The sequence below is a fragment of the Impatiens glandulifera genome, chromosome 3, assembly GCF_907164915.1.
Source record: "Impatiens glandulifera chromosome 3, dImpGla2.1, whole genome shotgun sequence".
In the NCBI taxonomy this organism is placed as follows: Eukaryota; Viridiplantae; Streptophyta; class Magnoliopsida; order Ericales; family Balsaminaceae; genus Impatiens; species Impatiens glandulifera.
Window position 1 is genome coordinate 8,734,398 of NC_061864.1, and position 20,229 is coordinate 8,754,626.

The 20,229-nt window shown below is 34.8% G+C and overlaps 2 protein-coding genes across 2 annotated transcripts; one reads left to right on the plus strand and one right to left on the minus strand.

The window, feature by feature from the left end:
* Positions 1 to 1,219: 1,219 nt before the first annotated feature.
* On the minus strand, positions 1,220 to 2,311 carry LOC124929648 (F-box protein CPR1-like). Its single transcript, XM_047470050.1, has one exon. It carries the CDS (start codon positions 2,309 to 2,311, stop codon positions 1,220 to 1,222), a length of 1,092 nt encoding a protein of 363 aa, XP_047326006.1.
* Positions 2,312 to 18,090: 15,779 nt separating this feature from the next.
* Positions 18,091 to 19,423, plus strand: LOC124929649 (F-box protein At3g07870-like). The gene is made up of 2 exons (XM_047470051.1): positions 18,091 to 19,238; positions 19,345 to 19,423. The coding sequence occupies exons 1-2, from the start codon at positions 18,091 to 18,093 to the stop codon at positions 19,421 to 19,423; spliced, it is 1,227 nt and encodes a 408-aa protein (XP_047326007.1).
* Positions 19,424 to 20,229: the final 806 nt, after the last annotated feature.

Sequence of the window (20,229 nt, forward strand, 5' to 3'; positions counted from 1 at the left end):
AAAAAAAATACATGGTAGTTTACTATTACCATAATTAATTATAATATTATATTTAAAAATTTGGGGCATGAAAGTGAAGGACGGTATGCAACTGCATAGTTGTCTTACTCGGACACACGATTAAATCTTGGGTTTAAGCGTGACATAATTAACCAGTTAGAAATTTTACACATTTATTATATTATTTTTATTTAATTAAACAGTAAGATTGATTGGTAAAAAAGATTAAGTGTTAATAAAACTCTTATAATTAACTTTTTACATCCAAGTGTATCTAATACCATAGCACACATATAGATTGTGGTACCCAAACAATATAGTTAAATAAAACTATTTATAACTGAACCAAAATATAAAAATAAAATGAATCTAACTCTGTAGACTGTAGGATACAATATTGGTTCAATTGAAGAGAATTTTACAAAGGAAAAGACTTTGAATGTTGTCCAATTATTTTTTAAAATAATATTTATTTTAACATTTCTTGTAAAACTTAAAAGTACATTTTTGCACAAGAAATAAGTAATACAAAATTGACTTTGTTTAAAGAAAATGACCATTTATTTTTTTTCTCTATAATAGAAAATTAATTTTCTATTATGAACTGAAATAGAATTCCTTTAGGTATTTGAATATGTAGAACTTCAAATAAAGTATTCTATTTAAATAATAATAATTTTATATTATAATATCTTTTAACTTTTTAATAATTAACTAAATTTTTCATAATTTCAATTCGAACTAGATTATTTCCTAAACTCAATTGATCATTCAAATAACACTAATTCAAATAAGATCACAACTAAGTTTTAGATTGACATCCAATTGTGTGTCGGTCCTTGAGCCTTTTTAGTTAATCATTCTAACTTGTTTTAGTTAATTGTGCTTTTAGTTAATTATTGTGCTTTTCAAGAAACACTCCCCTTTTTATCGAATATAGGCCGAATTGCAATTGGAGAATTCATTATCTTTTATGTATTAATGTCTAAATCTAATACGATGAGTTATTAAAAAGTTCTAGTAAAGTCATTCAATATTACAACTATTTTTAGTATGCAGTAATAAATTAAGCATGCAAATCAGACGTTCAGTACTGCATGCGCCATCTCCCCCTTTCTTTGCCTGTTACAAAAAAACATATTTAAATGTTTGTTAGTATGAATCATAACAAATTTAGCAAGATCTATCTATTCTACTTACATATTCTTCTTAACTATGGTTACAGCCGCCGCAACACATCTACAGAGACTAAACTTTCCAAACAAGATGCTGCATCAATTACATCTTCCGTAGAATGAAACCTAATATCTTCTTCAAGTGACCGCTGTTCCAAGTTATACCAAACAAGGGTCTCATAATCCAACTCCAACAGTACTTTCCCACCACTTTTTGAATAAGCAACAGGTCTCACAACCTGGATAGTAACTAGTTCCATTGTAATCAATTTCGACCAATATTCACTCCCCTCGCCATACTCCTTCAGCAACCATACCTCCACCTCCTCCGAATAGTAATTACAAGTTAACGATAAGCATCCTCCTAAACTACTCAAAGTAAAAATGAAAATAAGACCATGGTACTGAGGCCATGGAATTACTCGGTATTCCCCTGTCCTAAAATCAAAGGCAACAATGCAACATTTATCGTCCTCCCCTCTTGACACCCAGTGCATGGCTCCACCCGCAATGGAATTTCCAATTCTGTCGAAAGTCGGATATTGATTGGGAAACTTTTCATATTTATGCCACGAATTTAATCTCAAACTATAAACATTAACCTCGTAATCAGCGGCGTCTCCACTGTCGTCTCGAAATACCACAAGTCTCACCACTTTGTAATCGTCGTTGGTGTTATCGGAACTAAATCCATAATAACAATGTGTCTGAAGGTTGGGGAGATTTGGGACCTCAACTGGTATGAAAGGTAGTTCTATAAACTTTCTAGTTGATGGATTCAATAAAAAGACAGATAAGTTGTAGACATTTGATATGCAGAGCAATCCATCACAGGATCCCCATATATTGGTCCTATAATCCTGATGCCTCAAGGGATTGTAATCTATCACCATCTGTTGAAGAAGATCGCCGCTATCCTCTACGGAATCAAAATCCACACGGCAGAGACCCTCGTAACTCAGGAAGAGATTAAGGTTGATCTTGGTTTTAGCCGATCGCTTCAGATGCAATTTGACGAAAAGGGGGTTACTAATTAGTGCGAGCCAGGATCTAGATACGCATCTTAAACGGAGCAGATTCTTGACAGGCAAACGACATAGAACCTTGGCTAGAACTTCATTCGGCAGCGTCTGCATCTTCTACGGACAGGACAGGACAGGACAGGACAATGCAAGAAGAAAATGAAATCAGAGAAGAACAAGTTCGAAACTTCGATCCTCAGTCCTCACCAAACACAGGCATATGCATTGGGTTTAATTAAACTGCATGCTCAAAAGTTCCAGAAGAAGAAGAAAATTGTACTTCGATGATAAGAACAGTATAGTAGTGAACAAAATTGTAACCTCGATCGAACCAAATATTACAGAATTCCTTCTTCTTTCTCTTTCTTTCTTGAAGAAGTCTTTATGTACGATGAAGATCACTTTTTGAGTTTTCTTGAGTCTTGTGGGTTACAGTTATGGAAGTTGCATTGTTGAGCCAGAGTCTGTTAGGACCAAAATTTTGCATTAGTTTTTAATCTTTGAATTAAATTACTTCTTAAATTAAAATTTATTGTATTATCAAGGATTAATTATTTAATATTTATTTGATAAAAATACTTAATTTTTATAATAAATTAATTTTAATTAAATTAAATAAAAGGTTACAAATAAAATATTAATTTGTAAATAATAAAAAATAACCTGTACTAAAAATTAAATTTTATAAATATTAAAATTTTAATAAAACTAATTCAACCACATTAATACAATTGTTTAAGATAACTCCAAATAAGAACTGTCATAACAAGTTTTTTATGACAATAAGTAATGAAAGAAAACATTTTGAATAAACTAATTAAATTTTAATTTTGATCATTTTCAAATTTTAATTAAAACTTCTTTTAATTATTTTTTTGGGTCTACTTCTCTTTTTTCAGTCGCTCAAGAGAAATCTCGTTTATAAAAATCAAGCCAAAGAATGCGGTTGTTTGCTGATTTTTTCGGTCAAAAACAGTCCACGGCCAGTGAGCTCGGTCGTCCCCAGCAACAACAAACCTAAATTTTCAGAACTCGATTTCAACTTTTCTCAAACCCGATTCAAAACTTGCTCGATTTCAAATCAATACAAAATCCATATTCCTAACAATAATCCAAGCATCAATATGGCTTTGAACACCAGAATCGAATCTTTATTTTTTTTTCTTCCAAATGTCACTTTTCAAACTAGAGTTTAGGGGTATTTGCTAAGTATACTAGACATTTTTAAAACACAACTATAACAGGTTTATAATTCATTTAATTTGTTTGTTTGATTTAATACTATTATTATTTTATAAGTCTAAATTTTAATTATAAATAAGGTGTAAAATGTGGATGTCTACGGATTATCTTTCTTTGACAAAGTTTGAAATTATGATAGAGTTTTGGAAAACGAATATCTAAGTCTGACACAATAGACATTACATCTACCAACAATCTAATTTATAATTGTATTTAGATTCATTTTTATTTATTAAAACATGTAAAGGATGGATTGATAAAATTTGACGATGAATTGATCGATGATATATCCCCCGATTCTGGTGCTTGTTAAACCTTATCGTAAGGTTTTGATCTGGAAAACTAATCTCAAGCTATCATGGTACAAAAACTAATTAAAAATCTAATTATGTGAGCTAATCAAAATGTTTTCATTATTTTGCGAATAATTTAACACAAGACATTAATCTCAAATTTTTATGGTCGAAAGACAATTTATGCTAGATAAACGAATAGTTTTGTCTTCTTGTACGAGTATATATCTTCATGTATATTAATTTTTCACACTTTTAAAAATTAAATAAATAAAATAAATAAGATAAAATGAACAAAATATAATATAATAAGGTGTTATTAAATAAAGATATAATAATAATAATGAGAATTTAGAATACTAAATTAATGTAAAAATAAAATAATAATAATAATAAATTAAAAAAAAAAAGTTTAATTAAGATTTAATATTGTGTTTGATTTTGGCCGAAAATAATAAAATAAAAAAGTTATAGGTAAAAGAGATCAAGGAAATGCAAAGAAACAAACAAAACCTTAAGTTTTCTTGACAGTGATCCAGTGTGGGAGAGAAACGCTCTACAACATGGCCATCTGACGGTTCGTCAGCCTTACTAGGATGATCCAAAGGACGAGGAAGATCCACGCCATCGTCGGAAATTTCTTGAGTTCGTGCAGATGCTTTGAAAGCTCAATCTTAAGTTGATAGGAAGTTGCTAGAGGCTTATAGCAATCTTTCTACATTACTTGTAAGTCACAATTCGACATATAATCTAAGTTATCAACTGAAATTCGATTTTGTACGTCTAAGTTCATAACTGCTTTAATTCATTCGATATTCTTCAAATTTTTTGCTCTAGAATGATCTAGGAATGATTTAGGAACTATCTAATCTAATGAATCAAAATTGAACAAATCATCATAATCTATATTCGCTTAAATTTGAACTTTGGCTGAAATTTTCAGATTGTCTCCTTCAAGCTTGAAGGAGATGATCCAGGATCATCTTATAATCGATTTAGAAACGTTTCGTGGAAAAAAATCTGAACTGTGTTGAAGGTTTGAGGAATGCTGAAAATTTCTCTGCAGGTTTTTTTTGTGAAATTTATTTTTACTTTGGCTAGGGCAATTGGTTGAGCCTTAGGGTTAATATGAGATTTTCATCGTGTTTGTATGACGATTTTAAGTCAACCTGAAATGGTTTAGGCGTAATGTAATTGAGTTTGAAGAATTGGATAAAATCCGATCATCTTCTCTGATTTTCCGGCTAAGGTTCGACCATACACTATAGCTTTAACTGAGAGTCCAGGTTGGTCTAGACATGTTCTAAATCACATAGGAAATTCATATATGGCATCAGATGTGTCTTTAACTAAGTGGAATGTGAATTAATGTTTGGCAGAATGTTAAGAAAATTTTCTAAAATCAAGCTTTATTTCTAGCTGCAAATGCAAATTGATGTTGGATTCATGTGTTCTTGTTTTGGCATGATTCAAGATTTTTGTTAGTGTCTAATTCAGAAAGAATTTAAGTCAAATATCATGCCAAAGATCGATTTAGAATCATGCATTATAGGTGTTTGATGAAATGGCTAAGAGAAATTTAATATATGTATATACATATGTATATATATATATATATGTATATATGTTGGCAAAGGGATAAAAATCTAAGGTTGGGGTTTGATCACCCAAACCTTCATTCATAAGCCATACTCACAAGCCATATAAGCCAAGACTTCCCATGCAAATTTCAAAACAAAAAGTAGTTGACCTCGGTCAAAATGGTCTAAAACTTGGAACAAAAAGTTGAAGTGAACCTTCTTTGTTTTCAAACATTTTCATTTTTTTTTTTTTTTTTTTTTAAGAAATGACTTATTATCATTTAACTAAAATTTAAAAAAGGAAGAAGAGTTTTGAAATTAGGACAAACATACTGGGACCTAGTTTTGAAAGCAAACAAACTTAAGAATTCAAAAGAAATTACCTTCAACACTTAAGAGAAATACAGCAAACATACAAAACAACACTTTTTAAAAAAATAGCAGCCTCATGAGTATCAAACAACCAGCAAACAAACGTGCATCCATTTCTATCTTACCTTAAATATTGCTTTGTGACTTCATTAAACACAATCCCCCATTTTTTACAAAGCTCCAAATTCTTTATAGTGGTTGGAATTCTTCTCCATGTATGAATAAAAAATAGAACATCAACAACAATATCATTCCATACATGGTCTTCATTTTTCCATGTTCTAGAGAAAACTCTAACATTTCTCTCCATTCAAACATGATACATAAGGCATCCATAGAATACTAAATTATTTAATATCACTCCAATCAACTAATAGAGTTTGTAAACTGAAATTGTTAGCAAGCTTACCCTAAAGAACTTTAGTGAAGTTACCTTCACCAAATAAATGAGAGATCGACTCTTCACAATTGATGCATAGGACACAGCCAGTGTTGGGGATAGTCATGAACCTTCTCAAGCAATCTCTAGTCATCAGTTTACCTCTATAAACCAACCAAAGTGTAATCTAATATCGAAGTATTATCCTAGAAGACCATACGTTGTGATATCACTCAATATTCTGCCCTCGAGAGCAAATGCACTACCATGCCAAATTGGAATTAAACTTGTTATTGATCTCAACCTTCCATTCATGCACATCAGCCCTTTCATGGTAGGTATACGGTCGACAACCTGAAGGATTTTGCCCCATCCGGATTTAATCTTAAAATAACATTGCATTGGCCTTCTTTAACATCACACACAGTAGTTAGCTGCTGTTATCTTCTTATTCTTATGTTTATGGCTTCATAACTCATAAGGAGGGAAGCTCTTTAGAACCGCGGATCATACCAAAAGAGTATGTCTCATCATTAAATATGACCTGATATATTGATCATGCACTTTGTTTTAATTTCAATATCTTATTTAGAGACCATGTATGTCTTTCTTCAACTTGCACGTCCAGACGCTTCTTTCAACTTTCAGAAATTTGGAATGCACCCACTTGACCCAAAGCGAGACTTCATTGCTATCGCCCAAAAGAGTTTATAGGTTAACGTTTTATTCTATTCCGTGCAGTTTTTGATACCGAGGTCCCTTTTTTCTTAGATTTACGAACATCATCCCATTTCATTTTCTTGCCTCCTCTTCCTTGGGCACATGAAATCTCTTATAAGCCTATCGAGATCTTTAATAACGATTTTAGGAATAACAAGTTGTTTTGTCCAAAAACTAATGCTTCCCATAATATCATTTATGACTAGTTCAATTATGCCGCGTATGATAATTGATAAGTTTTTTTGAGGTCCACATTCATTAAATTTTTTACCTTCTCTCTATAAACAATCAGCAATGGGTTATTCTAAGATGTTTGGACGAGAGAGGAACTTCCAAGTAGCGGATAGGCAACTCACCTTCTTTGATTCCAAAAATGTTAAAAAGATATTCTCTTTAGTCACCTCATCGACAACTCCATAAAAACAAGGCTCTTCACTTCATTAATGTATAGGTTAGTGATACTAGAGAATTGATTAAGAACTTCCTTAACGGAATTCATGGAGTCCACATCCGAATGCTTTACAATAAATAGATCATCTGCAAAACAAACATGGGTAATTTGTTCCTCTAAATATAAAGGATGATAGGTAAATGCTTATTCTTCAGTATTTCCTTAAAGATTAAGAAAGATTAAGACAAAGATATATGAGGATAAAGGGTCCCTTGCCTAAGGCCATTTTCGTCTTTAAAAAATCTTTCATAAACACCATTCACACTTACAATTGAATGGGTGGAGTTACGCACTGCAGCACTTCACAATAATATTAGGAAAGCCAGAAACAATCAAAAAAATCTTGAATAACATCCCATTAAATGGAATCAAATGATTTCCTAATGTCTAACCTTAATAACAATTCTAGGTGTAATTTTTCTTCTGCCATATCTTTTTAAAAGACCTTACATAAGGAAAATATTATGAGAAATAGAATGACGATGAATGAATGTTGGCTGCCCATGACTAACAATGGAAGAGATAACATTTTTAAACTTATTAGAAGTGATTTTATAAATGATTTTATAAATAACATTACATCAATAAATAAGACGAAAATCCTCTATCCTTTTAGAAATATGAATAAGAGTAAGGATAGTCACATTCCATTGCTTTAACATTCTCTTGTGCCAAAAAAACTCGCACCCCATTCATCACATCTTTGCCAACAATACTCTAGTTACTCTTGAAAAAGTTGTGCTAAATCCATCTGGCCCGGGACTCTTATCCCAGTCATGTGCAAAACCGACTGCCTAATCTCCTCTTCAGTCACCCTTTCAATCAGCCTTCCACCTTCCACCTTCCTGAATTCCAACCTGATCCTTCTGAAATACTCAATGTTACTGGAATTGTTCTTCTTATTGGTAAGTTCCTTATAAAATTTGATGGCCTCTTTATGCACCTGTTGCTTCCCAATAGCCACTTCCCCGTTGCCATTTTCTAGTCTAATCACCCGATTCCGCATATTCCTAGTCGAGCATTTCTTGTAAAAGAATGTCGTGTTTTTGTCCCCTAAAGACAGTCAGTTCTGCCTTGATTTCTACTTAGCGAAGCTTTTCTCGCAAGAACTGAACGCTCTAAATTCAGCTAGCATAGTTTTCTCCTCTTCCATGAATTAATTTGGATAACTTCTACTAAGCATTTGTTTCTGAACTTCTTCCAGCTTTGTTCTAGCCTCAGCAACCCTAATTGAGATGTTACTATATTTTACACAATTAAACTTGAGCAGCTGAATTTTGATCAGGCTTAGCTTCTCGCTAACCTGAAACATCAAGATTCCATTAATATGAGTAGCCCAAACATCCTCCAGAATGGGTATGAATCTGTTATCATTCATCCAAAAGTTTAAAATTTTGAAACACCTTTTGACCCTCTATTACGTTTAATTTAATCGGACAATGATCAGATATTCCTACATCTAAAACATGGATATGGCTTTTGGAAAATTTAGCCACCCAAGCCTCATTAACTAGACCCCTATCAATCCGGCTTCTTCTCACTTGTTCATTACCCCGAGACGAAGACCAAGTGAAAGGATTTCCAGAGTTGGTGGGTTTCATACAGCTAATATCCCTTATGCATTCATTGAAATCAATCATCCCATGAGTTAGATTGAATGCTTTCAGATGATAGGGTCTGACTTATAAGATTAATACTCTCACTTGCTGTAGCAGATGAAGAGTTGAAACTCTGTCCTTCATTCGTCATCCTTCTTGTTGTTCTGAATCTAATGGAGTTTTTTAAGACAGGATCATCATTTTCTGTAATTGGATCAGTTGCATCCAGATCTTCCATACTTTCACCAATTGTCGTTTTGTCTCTTTTACTAGTCTGATTACTTTTCTCTCCTTCCTTATTTCTCCCTTTATCCTTAGATCTCCCAGCAACAAGCATATTGAACCTATTATTTTTAACTGTAATTTCCTCCCTTCCCTGAGTATTTTTACCCTGCTTTGTCCTATGTCTCCTTATATTTCTAGTTTTCCCCATAGTCGTTCTTTATCCATTACTTTATTCAAATCAGACCCCAAATAATCAACACTAATCTGTCTACTACACCCTTCCCGTTCATCTTTTCCCCTTCATGTCCAGCATTTCCAGCTATATCTGTTTTCATCCATTCATCTCATGTTGATCAACCTTAAACCCTAAACATCATCGCTGCAACCTTGATCAACAACTTGTTTCCTTCTTAATCCATCTTTTCTAACTGTATCGTTTCTAACCCTTTCATCAACCAGATCAACCCTTAACTTTTCTACCCTGCTCATTAGATTCTTCTTCACCCAAACCTGATCATCAATTCCTTCTTCACCCAGACCATTCTCATCATCTTCAACTTCACTCAAATCCTTCTCATCTTCAATTTCAATTAGCTCGTCCTTATTTAGATTACCCTCACTTTGTACAATCATCTCATCAGAACTAACCCCCAAATCCCTGTTATTCTAAACTTCCCCTAAAATTTTCAAATCTCCAGTTTGTTCATCTTTTTTATCCTATGTCCCTTCTTTACTTTCAACCATTTCATCCTCATTCTGCTATGTCTGAATATTTTTCACTTTTCTCTGCACAGTCTTTGGATTGAGTTCCCCTTTAGGACATTTATTCATTGAGTGTAAAAATGTCTTGCAATTTGTGCATCTATCAGACCTCTATTCATAATTGATACCAATGTTAAACAGATGTCCCAATTTGTCCACAAATTTCAACCCCGAGGAAGAGTGTTTTCTGGATGAATTTCAACATTAACTCTTACCGTGAATGCTTTATTGTTTCTATCCATAGCCAGATAGAATCACAACGGCGAGACTTCTTATTCAGGATCATTCCTTCCTTCCATTTGCACAGTTTAAAACACTGATTTGCAATAAAGCAGAAGTCATTTGCATAAACCTTCCTGATATCACTATCCTTACTGAATTGCAAGAAATACTATCCAAAGTCATTCACCGTTAGCTTCTGCAATCCTTCCTTCTCCCATTGTTTGAAAACCTGATCTTTTACCACCTTGAATGACACATTTGAACCTCCATAAAAACGGACAATAATAGCAGAATCTCAATTCCTGACACACAGTCCTTCAATCTCATCAGGAATTCCAAACTGGAATGGATGATTGAGTGTTGTAACCATTGGAAGAGCTTTGTTAGAATTAGATGCTCCCTGTCACACATTGTTCTTCTGCCAAGTTCTATTAGGAACTGCACGAATTGGAACAGGTATGGTTCTAGAACATTTCCCAAACTCCTTTAGCACCTCAACTGACCATGTCACGACCTCTTCATACTCCTCCTTGATGAACAGGTTCTAGTCCTGGAGATAATGTATACTAAATTGGATTCCAAGCTGAGTTTTACGTTCCTTTTCCATTACCAGTTCCTATTTCTGAACTTGTAGAAGAAATTTCCAAATGATTTCTCATTCCAGCTAGATTGACAATTTCATTTTTTTCCATGAACACTTCTTCATCTCCTCTTGAATCTTGTGCAGTAGTTGCTTTAACATTTTTAACAGTCTTAGCTTGATTAGAAAAATTAGCAGTATTACCAACCCTATTATCAGAAAACAGGTTTATATCAGCCCCATCTTCAGCCATACCACCTATTTTCTAAAATCTCAACAGTAACCAAGCCTTCAGCAATACTAGTACCACCCTTTTCATTTCCAACAGTTAAGCTTGCAGTAACCCCATCAATAGTGGTAGAAGCCCTTTCCTTACTAAGTTCAGCTTTTTCCTTAAACAATCTCTTAGAACTAGGACCAGCATCAACTTGACCATAACAGCAATACCCACCACACATGTAACAATCAGAGCAGAACCCACCACAGAACCAACCACATCAGCTTGACCAGTAACAATAGCAAAGTCTGATCCCATTACAAGGAGCCCACCACAGAACGAGACACATCAGAACCTTAACCAGTAGCAGCAGAACCAGTTCCCACCTCAATTGTACCGGCCTCGAGTTTTGGACTGCCCTAACCCAGTAGAAAAAAGTTCAATATATTTTTGTTGCCTTATGTCTAATTTTAAAAAATGATTTTTGGTGAGATTTGAATCCATAATTAACCAAATAAAAGTTTTATTTTAAACTACTAAACTACACCATATTATGTTTAAAATTATAATAAATTTAACTAAACATACTTTACTATTTTTAATAAATGGGTTGCCCTAACATGAAGACTTGTCGGGCTTACCCAAGGTCGGCCTGACCACATCATAACCCACCACAGAGTCATCCACATCAAAACCAACCTCACCTTAACTAGTAGCAGCAGTAGAACAGGATCAAGCAACCAAATTAGCAGGATCAAGCAACCAAATTAGCACCGGAACAACCTTTTCCTTCACAATAATCTCAACCACATAAAGACCAACCCAAAACTTTGACCAGTGGCAGCAGTAGATCTAGAACCAATATCAGCCTTATCAACCACTTTTTATTTATATTAAACAAACAAACCCCTAAACTCGTTCTAATAACCTTCTCTCTTTTTCATCTTTGAACCCGATCTCGATTTAAAATACTCGAACCTGACCATCGAGTACCCACGAATATAAGGGCACTTGCACCAAAAGTGCTAAATTTTATACCTAAAATAATATTAAAAATACATATATCTATTTTACAACATCTCAATTCAAAATACTCTACAGCATTTCTATCTATATACCTATAACATTAAAATATTTATTTTTTGCAAAATTAAAAAACAACTTGTAACTATTTATAATTCAAACGGCTATATTTCAACACCTATATTTCAAATTCAAATCCAACGCCTATATTTCAATTTCAAATTCAAATTTCAACGCTTATATTTCATTGGCATGTTCTATATTTCAACGCCTCGATTGAGGTGTCCAAATCGTTTGTTTCAGATAGGTAAAAATCACCGCTTAACCCATCATCAGTTACTCCCACCATACGCATAATTCCAGAAATGTCGTTATTCATACCTATGTATCCTACAGACGAGATTAATCATTGATTTCCTAGAGAGATCAAAAACAATTTATCATTCAATCCTATAACAAGCCAAAGAACTTGAGCATATATATAAAAAGGAAACGAACAGAAATTTAGAAATTTCAAAAGCAAAAATCCGCGTTCTAGGAAACAGGCCCTAGAAAACAACACACAAAAAAGAGAGAGAGAGGAAGACGGGATACATGGTTGGAAAGCTGGAAGAAGTCAAAATCCGTATCTTGAGCAAAATTAAGGAACTTTTCACTCTTGCTGATCACTGTAGAGTATTAACGTTTTTTAGATTTCTCTATACCTCAAGCATCTCTTATCGTTATTTCTTTTCATCTCTACAGCGAAAGTTTTGAAGCTTACGTTTGAAAGAGAAAAGATTCTACAATGTTGGAAAGAACCTATGCTTTCTCTGTTATGTGAAAAAAAAAAAGATCAGAAAGAATAATGTTCCTGCCAGTTTTGAGAAAAAAAAAATGAAAGAGAATAATGTTGCCGCCAGTTTTGAGTATAGAACAGGTAAAGTGGTGTTCTATATATAGAACACTATTGTTGAGCTAAATTTTTTTAAGTATAGCAATCTGATGTAAATCAAATTTGTTGTAATTTTTAGTTTTTTATTTTTATTTTAGATATAGAACACCTAATAGAACATCTACTACAAATGCCCTAAAATATATACCTTGTCATTTCAATCTACCTATAGGGTTAATGAATATTATTTGAATTATTTAAATAATTTTATTTGATATAAATTTTATATAAATATATTATTTTTAATATTAAAAATTTAAAAGTAAAAATATATAACGATAAAACAAATTATTTTAATTAATAAATTAATAAATTAAATAATAACATGTAAGAAGCACAGAATATATGATTAGGGAAATTTGATCAAATAACCTCAAAGATGAGGTTATTTGATCCGATGGTAAAGTGATAATTTTATTGCGCTCGTGGTGATTTTATTTTTTTTGGACGATTTTGCCCTTGTCGCGAAACGCTAAGTCACTTAGCGTTTCGCGAAGTGACGACATGTGAAATGTTCAAATTGCCCTTACTATTTAATATAACCTCCGTACTTTTTTTTCATTTTTTTCTTCTCCTTCTCTCTCTTCCCGCTCTTCTCCTCCTTCTCTCTAAACTCCGGCGGCGGCGGCGGCGATCTCGTCGGAGATCTTGGCGGAGAAGTTCGTTCGAAATCCACTATGAGCTCGACGACGTGCACGAGCACTGTTCCAATAGGTACGTCTATTTGAAGCATGTTTTATTGATGTTCGTTTTCTGAGATTGATTAGGGTTTACTTCCCGTTTCGCTAAGTTCCCAGCGATTCGCGAAGGACTTCTCGTTTCGCTAAGTGCCTTACGATTCGCGAAGGACTTCTCGTTTCGCTAAGTGCCTTACGATTCGCGAAGGCCTTCCCGTTTCGCTAAGTTCATAGCGATTCGCGAAGTATTAATTATCCGTCTCTAAATCAAATCATGTTTTTATATTGCAGCTGAAGTTTTCGTTTTCTATAATGGAGAGTGGAAACTTGATGCTGATGGAATGCTGTTTTTTGATGCATCTTCAATCAAAACATTTGATCTACCCCAAAATACTCGTTATGCTGAATTACTTGATATACTCTACGATAGACTTAATCTCCAGATATCAGCATACGATTTAGTGCTCCAAGTGAAGTATGATATTCCGAATATCAGAAATCCAAAACCTGTTTTTATTGATAATGATGGGGATTTGAACACATATCTATCACGCTTGATTTTGGGTCGAACAGTGTCACCATTGTGTGTATCTGTAGTGGAGAAGTCAGCGTTTACTAAAGAAAAGATACCAGTACTTACATACCCAACTCAAGAAAGTATACTACCACCACAACTTACTCAGAAATTTGTTCCACCTGTTGTACCCTTGGAATTCTTTGTTGAAAGTCAAAATGAAGCCGGAGAAACCTCTTTGCCTCACATCCCACTTACTCAGGACTTGCATGTTAATAGTGGTGAAAAAGCATCAATACCTATACAACCAAGTGCAAGAAGATCATCATTGGGTACACCAACTAGTGCAAGAAAGGCATCAAATGGTACACCAACAAGTGCAAGAAGATCATCAATGGGTACACCATCTAGTGCAAGACGATCTTCAATGGGTACACCATCGACAGACCCGACAGACACATCACCGCCAGACCCCACATTTGCGATGGCATTAACTAGTGAAACCGTATTGGAAGTTGGTTCGTTCTTTGAAAATAAAAAAGAACTTCAACTTGCTCTATATAAATATGCGATGGCCAATCATTTTGAATTCAAAGTGGAGAAGTCAAGAAAAAATCTTTGGGAACTCAAATGTTTGGATGAGACATGCAAGTGGAGTTTGCGGGCTGTGAAAGGTAAGTTTTCTGAGATGTTTGAGATCCGGACATTTGAGCATCAACACTCATGCTCAACTTTGTCGAGGCCCAAGAAAAAAATGCAAACACCAGCATGGGTTATTGGGCAGTGCGTGAAGAGCAAGTACATGGACCATCATCATAACCACTTGCCTAAGAAAATAATTGAAGACATGCAGACAACTTATGGGATATTTTTGACTTATAATAAGACATGGAGGGCAAGGGAAAATGCTTTAATAGCGGTGCGAGGGACGGTAGAGGATTCTTATGGAATACTGCCATCATACCTTTACATGTTGGAGAAGTGTAATCCTGGTACCATAACCGACATACAGACAGACGAGCTCGGTCACTTCAAGTATATGTTCATGTCCCTAGGCCTCTCAATTAGGGGTTTCAAATCCTTTTGCCGTCCTGTATTATGTGTTGATGCTAGTTTTCTTAAGCACAAGGTGGGTGGTCAATTATTGGTGGCTATTGCATTGGATGCGAATGAGCAACTATATCCTGTCGCATTCGGCGTTGTTGATTCAGAGAATAATAACTCCTGGACTTATTTCATGCAAAAACTGAGAGACGCAATTGGATTAGTTGATGATCTCGTCTTCGTATCCGACAGACACCCAAGCATCGCTAATGCCTTGTGTGCTGTTTTCCCAGAAGCAGACCACGGTGCGTGCACATATCACATAAAGATGAATATTGTGGCCAAATTCAAAAGTGATAAGTGTCATGCGGAGTTTGATTCGGCTTCAAGGGCATACACTGTCCACGAATTTAATCGTTGGTTTGAGAAAATCAAGGTTAAAGATCACCGGATTGCTGCCTATTTGGAAGAAATTGGGTTCCCAAGATGGAGTAGAGCATTTTTTCCCGGTAAGCGATACAATCAACTGACAAGCAATTATGCTGAGAGTTTCAATAGTCAGAGCAGGGAAGCCAGAAAGTATCCCATTTCAGAAATGGCTGAGTATTTAAGATTCACAATACAACAATGGTTTAACGATAGAAGAGAAAGAGCGTCTAATCACGAAGAAGTTTTATCTCCAAATTATGAGAAGGTGTTACGTGAGGGATTCGAGAAGGCCAGATTCTATACAGTCCAATCCCTTAACCGATTCGAGTTTTATGTGCATGACAATCAGTCCCATTTCAAAGTCAATTTGAAAGACATGAACTACACTTGTAGAGTATTCGAAGTTTCGGGACTTCCTTGTACGCATGCAATGGCTGCTGCCCGTAGTCGGAATTTGGTTTCTTATGACTTCTGTTCAAGGTATTAATATCTAGCTCACGTGTTCATTCTGTTTAACCAATTAATAATTCTGTTGTGTTACACAGGTATTACACAACTGAGTGTTGGATAAATTCATATGCCGAGACATGTTATCCTCCCGGTGATGAAGAAAATTGGGATGTTCCCGAACATATCAAGCAACGTTCGTGTCTTAAACCAAATGTGAAGGTTAAGAAAGGCAGACCACAAACAAAGCGTAGGTCATCCCAGGGTGAGGTCCGTAAGATCCCGAGACGATGCAGCTCATGTGGTGGGCTTGGACATAATAGGGCAACATGCAAAGCAGTTATGCCTGCACCATCTACTGCACGAGCTTCATCATCTAAGCAGCATGACTCATCATCTCAACAATATGAACCTTTAGCTTGATAGATACTATGTTGTAATATATGTTGTTAATTGAACTATGGTACTGGTATGTTGTTAATTCAGGTTTAATGTGTTAATTCAGGTTTAATGTTTATGTTGTATGTTCTAGTAGTAGTAGTATATGAGTAGGGAAACGATGAGTATTAACTTAGCGAAACGGGAGGCACTTAGCGAATCGCGAGGGACTTAGCGAATCGGGAGGGACTTAGCGAATCGGAAACTACTTTGCGAATCGAAAAGTGCTAACTTAGCGAAACGAAAAGTACTTGGCGAAACGAAGAGTACTGGGCGAAACGAAGAGTACTTGGCGAAACGAAGGCTACTAACTTATCTTTTTTGTAGGTTGAATGGTCAATTTACAATACATCAATTTACACAAAATAATTTACAATACATCATCCAACTTCCAAAATATTCATCAAGGTTTACAATACATCAAAATAAGTTATCACTTTTACACAAAATAATGTTTAAGGTTCCATAATCTGATGGAATAACCGGACCGCCATCTTCTGCCTAAAAAACCCCATGTTTTCTGAGGTCACATTGTGCACGGGTTGATTAGCGGTCAAGTGTTCCATGTACATTAGCGTGAAGACCCCACAGTCCCCGCTCTCTGTTGCCCGTGGGACTTCTCCAACCTTAGCAGCAGCGGTTTTCACTTTGGGGTGTGGAAACCGTTTGTAAGTCATTGGTTGGATGGGGCCTTCGAATGAAGATACCTTGTCAAATGAAGTTCATGATTAACTATAAAGAACAAAAAATCTTGACACTTAGCGAATCGCGAGGTACTACTTAGCGAAACGGTAAGTCCGTAGCGAAACGGTAAGTCCGTAGCGAAACGGTAAGTCCGTAGCGAAACGGTAAGTCCGTAGCGAAACGGTAAGCAGATCTGAAACGGAAACACAAACGCTCTTATCAGACAGAGATTTTCTGCAATATGAACGAATAACAAATAATAACTTAACATGAACCAATATTAACCATATAAGAAATAAGAATCAACAAAACGGAGAAAATGATGGACATAAAGGAAATATGAAAAGGTTTTTGAAATGAAGAAAATGTAAACAAGAACATAACTGTTAGAATGAAGATCCACCTCGACGACCTTCAAATAGTTAGAATCGGAGAACTCACATAAACCCTAATATAAGAAACCTGCATGCAAAATATATTTAGGGTTAGAAATCGGCAATAGATAAACATAAAAGAATTAGTTAGGTTAGAAGAGCTCTGATCGGTATAGATTTGTATGGATATTGGAGGAAACAGAGACGTCGTCGCCGCCGGCCGTCGTCGTCGCCGGCCACCGTGAGTGAAGGAGAGAATTGGAGAAGAGAGAGAAAAAAATTTAGGGAAATGAAATTATTTGGATATTTATAGCGTTTCGCGACAAGGGCAAAATCGTATAAAAAAAAATAGAGCACCACGAGCGCAAAAAAAAATTTTAATTTTCCACCAGGTCAAATAACCTGGTTTGTAAGGTCATTTCGTCAAATTTCCCTATGATTAGGCTTTAAAAAAAAAGTTGGTTAGAAATGAAAAGGTATTCACCAGTTGCCTTTCTTCTTTCTAAGACAACGGATATTCCTAGAGGTTATCAAGTAATAAATATTACGTAGATTATTTGAATAGCTGCTGCTGCTGCTAGGGTTTAAGTTGTAAGCAGTTCGTTATTTGAATAGCTGCTGCTAGGGTTTTTAAGTTAGAAGCGAAAACATCATGAATAGGTACGTAAGGAAGAAGCTGGCAGCGCAGATGGAGAAAGAACTTGCGGTGGGCTGCAGTAGTAGTACTTCAATCGGGCAAGTGCCGAACAACATCCTGGTGGATATCCTTTCTCGCCTTCCGATCAAATCTGTGATTCGGTGCAGGTGCGTCTGCAAATCATTTCTTTATGCAATCTCTCAAGATCCCGAATTCCCTCCCTTACACTTGTCCAGATCCCCTACCGAGCTCATACTATGCCCCGTCAATGAACATCTTTTTCTCGTGGATTACGAAAACGATCGAAATCACCATCTCCGTATCCTCCGCTTCGACGGATCTTATCCTATCATGCCCATCAACTCGACCCGCGGCCTGCTATGCTTCGACATGAGGTTTTCCTCCAGATCCCTTGTCGTCTTGAATCCTGTTACTCTCGAATACACTCTCATCCCGCCTCCTATGCATTTCATAAATAAAGAAAACTTGTATATAGTGCGTTCCGGATTCGGGTACAGTCCCATGACTGATAAATACAAGGCGTTAGCGATGGTAGAGTATACAAAATCAAAATTTAGTACTACTACTCTTACTGCCATTTACACTGTCGGAAGCCCTTCTACCAGTTCTTGGAGGATAATTGAGGATCCTCCCGAGGTTTTGTTCGACCCGTCATTTCCTTCATACCTGAACGGATCTTTGCATTGGATAGTGACAAAGAATTCTCGTGATTACATTCTTTCTTTCGATTTTGATAATGAAAAATTCGGAGAAATAGCTATGCCACCTCCTTTTGACATTGTGCAAGAGAACCACGTGACCAACCTTCTTGTATTTGAAGGTTGCTTGAGTGTATGCATGCAGCTGATCGATAAAAAAAGAGTTGATGTTTGGGTGATGAAGGAGTACGGGATTAGTAAATCGTGGTTCAAAGAGTTTGTTGTGGAAACTCCAGACAATTCCTGGTCTTCAGGTGCGTTTCCGTTGAAATATGTGAACAGTGATAAAGAGGCAGTAATATTGACTTTTACGAGTGAGCAGGCTTTGGTTACATACAACCTCATTGAAAAGAAGATTGTAAACTTGAATGTGCTTCCATTTCATAATGGTATATTAAATCCATTGATGCATGTTCCCATCTTGCTACCCCTCAAGGATCTAATAATCGGAGCTGAGGTTCATCTCATAACTGATGCAAGGTATATCATCCTCCTTATTTTAAGCCTTACGAAATATGCAACTTCAACCTATATTTATATACATATTCATGCACATGTTTTCATATTTTTTAATGCAATATCACAGCCAAATGGTACATATCAATTTGGTTCTTGACTTTAAGATGTACTTTCATAGAGTTCTCATGCAAAATGCCTTAATTTGATTTTTTATTTTGCCAATTATTAGGTATGATATATAACTTCAGTAAGATAATATTATTCAAATAAAGTGTATATCAATATATATCTTACCCTTCCATTCCTACTAAAAACATTTTAATTAATTTAAATATTTTCATTAAGAACAATTTCATTTAAAAAGTATAATGACATTAGGGGCTTTTTTTAACTGGGATATTGGGTATTATTTGGGTTTCTCCCCAAAAAAACCCAATATATGTTTAATGAAATTAAAAAAAAAAAACAGTTTTTAAATTAGTATGATAAAAAAAAAACCAATAAAACATGTCTTTTATTAATATAAAATTAATATGCAAACATTAAATTGAAAATACTTATTTTAAATTTGTAGTATTTTTTCTTGTAACCAAAATATTTTATAGTTTTGAAGGTTTCAAAGATTTTGTTAAACAAAAATACATGGGTAGTTTAAGTCTCTACTTTGTACTTGAACAAATTCACACACACATATATATATATATATATATATATATATATATATATATATATATGTATATGGTTTAAGTATTAGATTAATAAATGAAAAAAAAAAGAAATTGATATTTATCTTATACAATTAGTAGATTAGAAAACAATTTATTGTTCTTCAACCATGACATCAATAATGGGATAAGTACTTTTTTTTACAGGCATAAATGGAGAAAATGGAGTGATGATTATTAGAATGTACTTCTGATTCTAAATAAAGCATATGGAGTGTCCCGACATAGCTCAATATTGGGTATTGCATTGCAGATATATATATATTTTTAAAAGATGTTCATCTTTA

Excerpts from the sequence above, each read along its gene's own strand:
- LOC124929648 (XM_047470050.1), bottom strand. The coding sequence starts at position 2,311 with ATGCAGACGCTGCCGAATGAAGTTCTAGCCAAGGTTCTATGTCGTTTG.
- LOC124929649 (XM_047470051.1), top strand. The coding sequence starts at position 18,091 with ATGGAGAAAGAACTTGCGGTGGGCTGCAGTAGTAGTACTTCAATCGGG. Across the intron at positions 19,239-19,344 it reads CATCTCATAACTGATGCAAG|CCAAATGGTACATATCAATT; the intron begins GTATATCATCCT and ends GCAATATCACAG.